The sequence below is a fragment of the Nansenia antarctica genome (assembly GCF_963989245.1).
Source record: "Nansenia antarctica genome assembly, chromosome: 2".
Lineage (NCBI taxonomy): Eukaryota > Metazoa > Chordata > Actinopteri > Argentiniformes > Microstomatidae > Nansenia > Nansenia antarctica.
Genome location: NC_137675.1, coordinates 22,220,645 through 22,232,569, shown reverse-complemented (window position 1 = coordinate 22,232,569; position 11,925 = coordinate 22,220,645). Strand labels below are relative to the sequence as shown.

Genomic DNA, 11,925 nt, shown 5'->3' with positions numbered 1-11,925 from the left:
GTAACTTGTACAGGAATGTCAACGTAACTCCAGATAGATAGAATGTACGTTACGTCGAAAAAAAAGCGTAGAAGAGACTTGAGGAATTGCCGTATTAATGCGTGTATTTTAATTGTCAGTGTTCGTGCATTCATATTCCTGTCCAGCTGGTGGCGCTGTGACGCTCTTGAGGAAGAAGATGTGCTGCCGCAGTAGAAGAAAAAAATAGTTCGAGGAAATGTTAGCTAGCTAGTGTACTGTAGTAAATGTGCATCTTATCTAGTTTTAATGTTTTCGATCGGCTGTCATGATATTAGATTAATTACGAACTGCAGGAAGAAATGCCTCTACTGATACAAAATAGAATAATCGAACGCCCAAGTTCGACAGATGAGTTGTTCGCCAAATATCCGCATTTACAGGTTCGATCTCCTCTGACATAACGTTGAGAAGTTGGTCCCTCGTTGGACTCGTTGACCCTAGACAAATACGTTGTCTTTCCACGCCATGTTAGTGTAATGTCGGTGTTTTATTCCGTAGGAAAACGCCAGTGTCTTTCGATCCAAGGTGTTTGTAGATGTGGACCCAAAGTGCCTACTGTACGTCCAGCAAAGAGAGTTTGCTGCAACGACCCCACAGGACAGTGAGTACTTTGCTCGATCTTCAAATCCAGTAGTCGGTGTCTCAGCAAACGGTCGAAACACAAATACTGTCATCTCGGTATTGTGTTAGCCTACATATCAAGTGTGCCCTCTACTTCGTCACCCCCAGACTCTGTCGCTGTTCTCGGTTCTGATGATGCGACAACCTGCCATCTAGTGCTGGTGCGACACACAGGTGAAGTTGTCCGTTGAACGTGTGTAGTTATATGAGCATATTATGCAATCACGATAGCAACAATATACTGCATTTCTGGATTGTGTAAGAGTCTGATTTGTATACCATGGCTATAGGAAGTGGAGCTGCCTGTCTTGCACATTGTGATGGCTCCAGCACGTGGAGTGAGGTTCCCCTTATTGTGAAAGCTGTCACATCTCTCAGTAACACTGCCGAAGAGGGCAGGTAAGACAGACACAGACACACACACACACACACACACACACACACACACACACACACACACACACACACACACACACACACACACACACACACACACACGTACACACACGTACATAACAGTGTCCTTTTTTCTTACAGGCTGGAGCTCCATCTCGTTGGAGGATTTAATGATGAGTGCAAGACGTCCCACAAACTCAGCCTTAGCCTATTGGGTGTGTACAACATTGTCCTGTCCTATGCAGTGGTCATGGAAATTATACCTTTCCCCTTCTAATGTATATATTTACATTTTTATATTTTATATTTTTTATCTTCCTTCTGCTACCATTGCGACTGCCAATGGCCCCTGGCCCTAGCATAGCTTTTTTCATACGATGTCTGCTGGGTAGATGATTTACTTACTTAGACAAAATGTATTTGTTTGTTGTAAGTCACTTTGGATCAAAGCGTCTGCCTGTAGATGTAGATGTAGATTTGTATTTGTGTTTCTTTTTGCAGCAGCCTTCCAGAAACAGAAAGAGGATATTCACCTAGAGACATGCTGTATCAGCGGTACATGTTTTTACTTGATATTGTCTTACATATTATATCTTAGATATTCAGATAGTATTCATGACTAACGTCTCTTCTCTTTGTAGATATGAATGACATCGTAGTGGATGGGACTAACAGACCAGTGGTGTATGGAATAGGTAAAGTGTATTTTTTTTATTTCTATTAATGTTTTAATATGTTTTTAGGGCATTTCTGCTAGATAGATACACTAGAGACTGACGGGAAGGATGGTAGAGAGAGAGAGAGAGAGAGAGAGAGAGAGAGAGAGAGAGAGAGAGAGAGAGAGAGAGAGAGAGAGAGAGAGAGAGAGAGAGAGAGAGAGAGAGAGAGAGAGAGAGAGAGAGAGAGAGAGAGAGAGAGAGAGAGAGAGAGAGAGAGAGAGAGAGAGAGAGAGAGAGAGAGAGAGAGAGAGAGAGAGAGAGAGAGAGAGAGAGAGAGAGAGAGAGAGAGAGAGAGAGAGAGAGAGAGAGAGAGAGAGAGAGAGAGAGAGAGAGAGAGAGAGAGAGAGAGAGAGAGAGAGAGAGAGAGAGAGAGAGAGAGAGAGATGACATGCAGGATATGTCGATGGCCAGAATCAAACCAGGGACCTTGCGATGGCATGTGCCTTAGTGTGCTACGCCGCCCCGACCTCATCTTGTTATGGCCACAGAGTGTAGTACAGTTGTGTGTAACAATGTTGTGCTGTGCTGTTGTGTGTCTGCAGGTATAAATGTGAAGACGGGGGACGTGTTCCCTGCCTCCTTCCCTCATAAGGGACCTGCAGAGGAGTTACGTTCAGCACGGACCTTCACCGGGGGACAGGTAGGTTAAGACCTCCTCTCTACCCCCCCTGGACAGTCAGGGTTCCCGCGCTGGTCTTAAAAAGCCTTAGGGCCGGTTTCAGAGACAAGGCTTAAGCCTAGTCCTGGACTAAATCACACTTTCAATGTAAAATCTCCATTGAAGATGCTTTTTAGTCCAGGATTAGGCTTAAGCCTTGTCTGTGAAACTGGCCCTTAAAGTTTAAAATCCACCAAACCAAATCCTAAGGCCTAAATAGGTCTTGAATTTCTGTTATTCTGTCAAAAAAATGAGGTGCTAGGTCTTAAAAATGAGATCCTGCAAGGAAATCAGTCCGACCACATCTATTTACGCGGAAATGAATCAAGCTGGAACCAAATCCGCGAATAGGTCAAAAATTCTATTCAAAGAGGTCTAAAAAAGGTCTAGAAAGATCTTAAATTTGACTTGTTGAAACTTGTAGGAACCCTGACAGTTTCTCTACTATAAATACATTGAAAATAATCTATCTTATATCTTTTTTTAAAGTTATTCTTCCGTCTTCTAGCATTGTAACTGCCAATGGCCCATGGTTATACCATAGATTACTTTTTATTTTGGTGACTGATGGCTAGATCTCACTTACAACAAATACATTTGTCTAAGTAAGTCTCTTTGGATAAAGGCGTCTGATAAATGCCAAAAATTTAAATGTAAAGGTAGATACAGACCCGCTAAATAACGGTTTGGTCTTTCGCCTTCACGTTCAAGACTGAAATACTGCATCAGAGATGGTCCTGTGTGATGGTTTATCGCCCTGATAAGTTGCTAATGTTACATCACAATAATCGGAATGTATTCTGTACAGTACAGTGTGTACACGTTGATGTAACAAGGTGTTAAAGGCAGGTGCAAAAGCTATCGGAGGTTTAGAAAATTGCCCTCACAAATGGTGTTACTGTGTGTTTTACAGATGGCTGACATCTACGACTCACGTAAAGGACAAGTGAAAATAGGCCCATGGAAGTGGTCCCCGAATCTGGATATCGCCTTCTGGCTGTCGCAAGACGACGACACCATCTTAAAGGTAAGGACTGAGTGAGCTTTATCGTGAGATAGTATACTGGTGGTAGTCACTCAGACACTCCTTGTTTACTCCTTGTTTACTGTCAACTTTCTTTCTCTCTCTTTCTTTCTTTCTTTTTCTCTGTCTCTCTCTCTCTCTCTCTCTCTCTCTCTCTCCATCTCTCTCCCTCTCTCTCTCCATCTCTCTCTCCATCTCTCTCTCCATCTCTCTCTCTCTCTCTCTCTCTCTCTCTCTCTCTCTCTCTCTCTCTCTCTCTCTCTCTCTCTCTCTCTCCATCCCTCCCTCCAGTACCTATCCACCTCCCCTTCGGTCGAGCCTCCACACTTTGTCCAGCACATCAAGTCCACCATCCAGTTCCTCCTGGAGCACCCCAGCTCTGACAGCGTCTTCCCCCACGGACAGCCCCAGCTTTACAGCAGGACAGAGCAGGGAGACTGGGAGAGGGTTACCCAGCCATAGACCCTCCCGTTCAGACACCGCTCCCTATGGAAGACACTGTGACCCTCCCTCCTTACGCCATAAAACACAGCTTTGTTATTGGTTTGTTTGTTTGTTTATTTTGTTGTTGATGGATGCGAGGATGAAACTGGATTGAACCCTAGGTAGATTTATTTGTTTATGGCTCTGTCCTGTCCTGCCTTGACTGGCTGGTACTGGTGAAGAGATAGGACAGACAACTCTATTGATGGTTTTGTTGTTGGTTTTTATTCTTCTTGGCGAATATCTGCACCTTTGCGGCCTGGTGGATTGCACAATTCTAATATGTTCATCTTGAGTCTTACTATGCTTCTGATGTTGTTTCTTTACCCAATAGTAGTAGATTTACTGTAGACCAGGGGATGCTGGTGAAATCGGAGGATGGGCTCATTGTAATGCATGGAATGGAAGGAGGAATGGTATCAAACATGTGTAAAACATTCTGTTCCATGCATTAGTTTCTGGATGAATCTCATCCTTACAACCGCTATCCAAGTTATCACATAATGGAAGAAAGCTGTATATAAAATAAAGAATTGTCTGAAAAGAAAACAGTATGACTGTAAATGATTTAAAAATGAAATTAAAAAAGTGGCCAAATTAATTTGGGAGTTTTATTTGTTTTGTTTTGTTTTGTTTTGTCCATTTGAAGTAGCCTGTAACTGGTTTTGTGAGTGTCCTGAGTGAGCCTCTCAAGGACATGTTCTTTCTCTCATAGGGCTTTAACACCGCCAAGGAGCTCTTTCCCGTTCCCATTCTGGAACCTCCTAACCTTGGTGCTGTCTGGCGAACCGCGTTCATACCAGTGTATTTGGAACAATCAATGTTGGGTGATGAAGGGGCAGGATAAACAAAAATGTCAGCTACTTCACTGGAAATGAGGATAATATCTTGTTATCTTGTAGTTATCCACTACAGTATCTGAAATAAACACTATTTTATATGAAAAAAAACGAAAGACACGTTCACTTACTAGCCAGCTGCTCCGTTACTGGAATAGAAATGGCTTACGAAGTTCGTGTTCGTGTGTGTGTGTGTGTTTGTTTTGATAATTTCTTTAATCACTAATGTTTAGATTATATTATATTTTGTCTTCTTCCTTTTTCCTTCACAGCATAGAATATGACACACCCACTGACAACGTCACGGTTCTAGTTTTTGGTTTGCACTGAGAACCACTTTTTTTTGGTTCCAGATGCGAACCAACTTTTCAGGCTCCGAACCAATTTATTTTCGGTCTGAAAGTGCGCCGGCCGGTTCCAGACTAGGTTCGGCAAGCGCCCTATCAGAGGTCTAGAGGTCATGATTTTAATGAATTAATAGATCAATGTGGCCTACATACACCCTTTCATCAAACCAGCATTAATGATTATTATTATTCCTGTCTCTGTGGCACTTTTACATAAAAAAGAAAAAGAAAAAGTACACTTTTCACAAATTTAGCGGACACTTTTATCCAAAGTGACTTAAATGGACTGCACTTATATAGCGCCTTATTCCAAAGCACTTTACAATGGCCTCTCATTGACCCACTCACACAAGCTACCATGCAAGGCGCCGGCCCACTCATTGGGAGCAGTTTTGGGGTTCAGTGTTTTGCCCAAGGACACCTCGACACATGGACAGGAGGAGTCGCCGGGGATCAAACCGCAGACCTTGCGATAAAGTCTCTGTTCTATGTTTAATGTACCTCAAATGAATCCAATAAAATCAATACAATTATTTAAATGATGTTATTATTTAATACGTTTTGTCATCCTGCATTTGATTTGAATTAGCCTGGTAAATACATGATGTTGATTTGATGGCCAGACATACAGCTACAGCAAACAGTGGATATTCAGGATTGCAGTAGTTAACTTTGATGTAAGCTTAATAGGATATTAATAGGATTAATATATTATATATTAATAGGATTCTTAATAGGATATTGTATTGCAATATCAATAGGATATACTGTAAATGTATTGCAAAACAGTCAGTGGTGAGTAGGTTTCTCCTCTTGTGTTACTCCAATCTAATGAAAGAGCTGAAGCCACATGCACATCCAGTGTCCTGAAGATCTAGGAGAATTGTATTGATGTGATTCACTATCAGTAATGAATTAAGAATTAATTCAGAATGTCTGTTTCCTTTTTATGTTATGTCCAATGCTGACAGTGCTAGTCAATGTTTGACCTACTTTGCATGTATTTATTTTGTTTTATGACTATCATATGACGGTTAGGCTTAGTTAAGGTTACATTTTTACAGTTATATGACAAGACAGAAGGTTCCTAGGTGGGGCTTATTCTCAAAGGATAAGCCAATCAGTATGAATGCTTGTAATACCATGACCACTCCTTCAGTAATAAAAAAACACGGATGTGATTTACTGGAAACACCACCTAAAGAATTAAGGCACTAACATCACCAAAAAGTAAGTTATAGGCATCGCTTTTAACTTTGCAAATTAGAAATGTTGATATAAAGTGATGCTTATTCTCTACTGTATGTGTCATGTAAAGTTATTTCTTACATTGTCAGGATTTCATTTTCTTTAGTGTATTTGTTCTCCTATCGACAGCATTGTGTTTTTGTTTTACCAACACGATAATCATTCCACCAAATGTGTGTGCAGACCTATTTGTTGTTTTATTGAATATTATTACCTTCATTGCTTTTTAATAGTTTTTTATGTTCAGACCAAATCGTTTTTTTGTGTTTTTGGATATTTTACACAATAATTCCATGTTGACATACAGTTTAGAGTATGGTACCACAACGTCAAGTTGTCTTTCACTGTATAACTGAGGCAATTTGAGGCAATGAACTAAAGTCCATTGTCACAGTCAAACACCAATGCTTATAACTCCCGTGTCTTATCTTTTCATCAGGGAATGCAGTACGACTGAGACACACCTATGTCCAAATGCGTTTGATGTCTGCCACTCTTTTGGACTATAAAGATGGAAGCTGAATATTAGTTTATGAGACAAAGCTGATGTAACAGGTATGTCTTTGACATTTTGAGGCTGATCTATCCTGACACAAGATCATTGCCACAGTGAACAGAAAATCAAAGTCAATGTTTCACCTACTTTGCATGTATTTATTTTGCAGGTGTGGTAGAAGTCTAGGGCTGCCTATCTCAATGGGACTGACTTGGGTAAATATTATGTTGATATGATATTTACACTGATAAAATCCATTCATTGGCTGTAACAGATGACCACTTGAATGAGTTCGAAGGTAGCCTAAAACATGGATACAAATATGTATTCATTGCATTATCATAAATGATAAACAATACTTTGTTTTTAACTGCTTTACACATCATTTACTATTTGTCAATAGGGTAACATAACATGCAATAAAGCTGAATGCAACGCTGAGCTGAGGAACACCATTTGAAAGGAACCATCTGAAAGTAGTAGAAGATAAAAGGAAGTTGATCATCTGTGCAATGGCGGGTAAACACTCCCCAAACATTTTGAAGTAGATTTCAGCTGTTTTGTTAAATTCTTATTCCTTATGGTAATTCATCAGTTGGATTTCAATTATCATTAACAACTATATCATTTCTTTTTTCTTTTGCAAAGGGGGTCCGCCCACTCCGTCAGATCTTCGACTTGTGTTGCTTGGTACAGTCGGAGCAGGGAAGAGCGTGGTTGCTAATGCCATCCTGGGACAAGAGAACTTCAAGAGTGATGGAGGCATGTGCGTGAAGAAGCAGGGTGAGGTGGCTGGTAGGAGAGTCACCGTGGTGGACACGCCCGGCTGGGACAGAGTGTCTGTGAAGAGAACGTTCACACAGGTCAAACAGGAAATTGAGGACAGCGTGACTCTATGTGGGCCCCATGCTCTTCTACTGGTGGTGCCCATGGCCCAGCTCTCGTCCGATGAGGAAAAGACTATTCAGCACCATGTGGAACTACTGTCAGAGAGGGCATGGAAGTATGCCATGGTGCTGTTTGTTAGGGAGTCTGAGGAGAAATGTCCCTCCATTGAGGAGATGAGAGACAGCGCAGGAGGCCTCCTGGAGAAATGTGGAGGGAGACACCATGTTCTTGAATGTGGGACTCGGAGCTCTCGTACTCAGGTGTCTGAGCTCCTGCAGAAGATTGAGGTGATGGTGGCAGAGAACTCTGATCAATTCTTAATACCCCAAATGTACTATGAGCTGATGACTAAGATGCCAAGGGAGGTGGCAGAGGAAAAGGTGAGGAAGAGGAGGACTAGCGTTGAAATACCCCCTAATCGTAAGTAGGATTTAATAACATAATCTGAAAATCTAAAGGCAAACAGATAATCTGTCTACCTGTAATTTTACTGTCATATTCGATATCTTTTGACACATCTTGAAATTGTATGATAAGATACCGCTGGTCTCAGACTCTTGCCTTGTTTGTGTGTTTTCTGAAGTGAACTCAGAGGAAGAGGACAGACGGAAGATGAAAGCTGAGCCTGGCAGTCAAGGGGTGGACCTAGCAACAGTCAATGCTATGGTGGGGAATTATCTCAAACCATTTTGGGTGATTTTGACTGCTGCAATAGGAGCACTCCTGGGGTCAATTGCAGGGGCACAATTTGGAACATTGGGTGCAGTTCTCGGGATTCCCATTGGCATTGTCGTTGCTATTCTTGTGTTCTATGTTGTCTATAAAGCATGTATTTTCACCCCAGTCAAAGATGGAGGAAATGAACCCCCCCCCCAAAAGTAGGACACTTCTCCATGTTGTCTCCTAACAAGAAAGGATTGTGTCAAGATTGGATCTTTTTTTTAAAAATGTATTTTATTTGCAGTCTTATTACACTATTGTACACTACATTATTGTTTTCTGGAGATTATCTTGTACTGATTTCCCTAAACCTGAAATCTTGTAAATCAAAAAAGCAGTTTCTGTGATTTAGATTAAAGGGGCAATCTGGGATTCAAACAATAATAAAGCGGTCTCCCACCACCTTGTTTGGTAAAAAGCTGAGGCATGGGGCTGGAGAAATGTTCTGATGGGGTAAGACAGTTGAACCAAGCTCATAAAGAATCTAGAAATAATAATAATAATAATAATAACCTTTATTTGTATAGCACTTTTCCTGCAAAAGCATTCATTGGGAATCAATGACTATACTATATCATTCAATTAAGATGCCCAGATGCCCCTTTAATATGAACATTTAAGTAATGATTCACTGTATTGTTCATCCATTTCTTTCAATTTCTTTTTTCATTTATATTTACTATTAGAACACAATTGTGGAGTGACACACTACTTGTGTACAAATGTATGTATTATACAATGTTTAATCAAAGAGTTGTTTATGTCCATGTACATACAGAACCTCATGTACATAATCCTGTTTATTATTAAAAACAACAATTTGACAATTCTATATGAATTATCTCCTATAATCATGCAGTATATGCTGAAAAAAGGTTTTGTCTTAGATTCTGATTGTATTCAAGCTCCTCCTGTTGTCTGTCACAGGGAGCGTTCACATTTTACGCAGAATTCACTTCAAACAAAGCAGTGCCAGTGGCAGCAGTCTCTCTCTGGGGCTGCCAGTTGAACTGCCTTGTTGGTTGATTAATGAAATCATCAATCATGAAAATGTTGTCATTCGTAAATGATGCTCTTGTGATTTTTTTTTTTTTAATAAAAAGCTACACGTTTCCTCACTCCAGTACACTGTCAAGAGCTTGTTTGAAATAGCATCATATTCTTTAATGTTTTTAGTCAAGACGACTAGACGAGTGGTTCCTGACATCCAGTCGTAGAGATGACAAGGAAAGAAAGCACAAAGTTGTGTGGGAAAGGTAATGGGCGGGTCCGTATGCTAATGACTCACATGACCTGGAGGAAGTGATTGCCTATGAAGGTTATTGTCTTAAGGGCGGAAATAATCGGAATTCAACAGATGCACAACTTTTGAAACAAGGCAGAGGTTTGAACTGAGAATCTTTTAAATACAAATGTCTGTTACAAGTTGTATAACTTTTTAAATCATTATTTTATTACAGTAGTCAGACAATATCTCTGATACAAGAAAATACAAGTGCTCTCCTGCCTTGAAACAAAATGAAATGTAGCAAGCTAGCAGTGACATGTTAAGCTAATCATAGCAAGCAAGCTAGCTCAGCATTTAAGAACCTCTCAATCATGTTGAATTAAGAAAGAGAACTGACTGTACCTGACAAGCTGTATAGCCTGCTAGAACCTTTGAACCAGAAATAAATAATAGACAACAACATTTTAAAACCTACGTTTGCTCTTCACGTGTTGTGTATACTGAAACATGAGCTTTGGACCTTGAGTAAGAGTCAAGAGTGCATGCAGAGCTGTGCCTCTGTGTGGTTAACTATTTTTCAGTATATATGGTCCCAGCGGGAATCAAACCCACAACCTAAGGGTTGTTAGCACCATGCTCTACCAACTGAGCCACAGAGGACCACAAGGCATGGTGTGACAGGTGCAGAACAAGACCAGGGAGGGCCAGTAACCAATCAGGAGAAGATATTAAGGACGACAGAAGAGATAAAGATGGAAGGGCAAAGTGGTGGAGGGACATGGACACGGAAGAGGAGGGGCAGCTATGAGTTGCTCCCGCCCGACTGTGAGTATGGAGTAGTAGTACAATAAATACAAATAAAAACATTAGCCTAATTAATTGTGAAATCTCTCAAGAAATTGACTTTAACAACAATGTTCTGCCTCAGATTACAACAACACACATTTCATTTAGGTGCTTTACTTACAATTGGGCATTGCAATTGGAATTGTTTGAATTTTACTGTTAATACATATTGTTATTATTCCTTTAAAGTGAGTGATGATACAGGGGACACATTAAAGAATCTGAAGGAAAAGCTGTATAGGAATATGAACTTGGAGGATTTCAGCCAGAAGTTTGGCCAGCTGACTGCAGAAATGGACAGAAAGATGGACCAGCATGTGATGAAGGGGAGACTGAGGGAGCTGGGGTCTGAGCTGGACATAAGGATTAAGAGACAAGAGCAGCTGAAAACAGGAATAGACTGTGTGATGACGAACATAGAGGTTTTCAAGGAGGAGATGAAAACCTTTAAAGACGATCTAAAGAGACAGATGGAGAAACTACTGGAAGAGAAGGAGAAGCTGAAAGTGTCCCTTCAGAACAACAGAAGGACTGCCATGATTTCATTGTTTTCGATGATTTTTTGTGCAATATTGTTTATGGTGTATTTCATTGAGGGATCTGTTTTGTCATCAGAAACAAGTGTAGGGATTACGACATTAATTGTATGTGCTGGAGTTTTTGTCCTTGGGTATATTTTGGGCCAAACTAGGAGGGATTGAGGTCTGAGGATGTAGCATTAGGCTGATACTATATGTCTAGTACAACCATACTATTATGGGATAGATTGAGATGCTGACTGAGAGGTACTGTGTAAAATAAGTCTTTGAATAATATCTGAAATATTGTCTGTCATGAAGTTGCATGTGAATGTTGTGCAGTGACTGTCTTTTCTTTTTTGATAATGACTACTGATGAATGTGTGTTGTTCGTCTTGTCCATTGTGATGTGTGTAATAATTGTATGACATTGTAAGTAATGTTCTGATAGCTACTACTACTGATGAATGTGTGTTCGTCTTGTCTTTTGTGATGTGTGTAATAATTGTATGTCTGACATTGTAATGTTCTGATGGCAGACGCCAACAAAGTAAGTGACAGTATAGATCATTTGTACGAAATGTAACTTAATTAGTCTTACAGTATGTTTGTCCAGTATTTTGAAGGTTGAATGTTGATATTTTCCAACTCTACTCCAACTTTAATGACCGTTTTGTCCACTTGTAACTAGTAGCCTTCGGCTGTCTGTGCCAGGGTTTGCTTACGTTGTTCATTAGATGTCTGTATAGTATTATAATGACTTGTCTTATAAGCTACTAGAAATAGCCACTAGATGGAGCTCTCATCTGCTTTATGGGAAGAAAGTGTCTCGGTGACAGAAGGAGAATGTGAAGAGAAAGTCACTACTTTTTA

The 11,925-nt window shown here is 40.4% G+C and overlaps 2 protein-coding genes across 3 annotated transcripts; both read left to right on the top strand.

Moving 5' to 3' along the window:
- Positions 1 to 171: 171 nt before the first annotated feature.
- Positions 172 to 4,468, top strand: ntan1 (N-terminal asparagine amidase). Of its 2 annotated transcripts, none has more exons than XM_080523912.1 (10): positions 172 to 401; positions 520 to 622; positions 751 to 816; positions 933 to 1,041; positions 1,180 to 1,253; positions 1,543 to 1,593; positions 1,680 to 1,733; positions 2,300 to 2,397; positions 3,329 to 3,442; positions 3,731 to 4,468. In XM_080523912.1, exons 1-10 carry the CDS (start codon positions 321 to 323, stop codon positions 3,899 to 3,901), a joined length of 921 nt encoding a protein of 306 aa, XP_080380038.1. In that variant the 5' UTR covers positions 172 to 320; the 3' UTR covers positions 3,902 to 4,468. The 2 variants fall into 2 exon arrangements, with proteins under 2 accessions (XP_080380038.1, XP_080380037.1); XM_080523911.1 differs by having other exon boundaries at positions 1,540 to 1,593.
- Positions 4,469 to 7,364: 2,896 nt separating this feature from the next.
- On the top strand, positions 7,365 to 8,168 carry LOC308149961 (GTPase IMAP family member 9-like; the record flags this gene model as incomplete). The annotated part of the gene is made up of 2 exons (XM_080522838.1): positions 7,365 to 7,371; positions 7,501 to 8,168. The coding sequence occupies 2 exons, from the start codon at positions 7,365 to 7,367 to the stop codon at positions 8,166 to 8,168; spliced, it is 675 nt and encodes a 224-aa protein (XP_080378964.1).
- Positions 8,169 to 11,925: the final 3,757 nt, after the last annotated feature.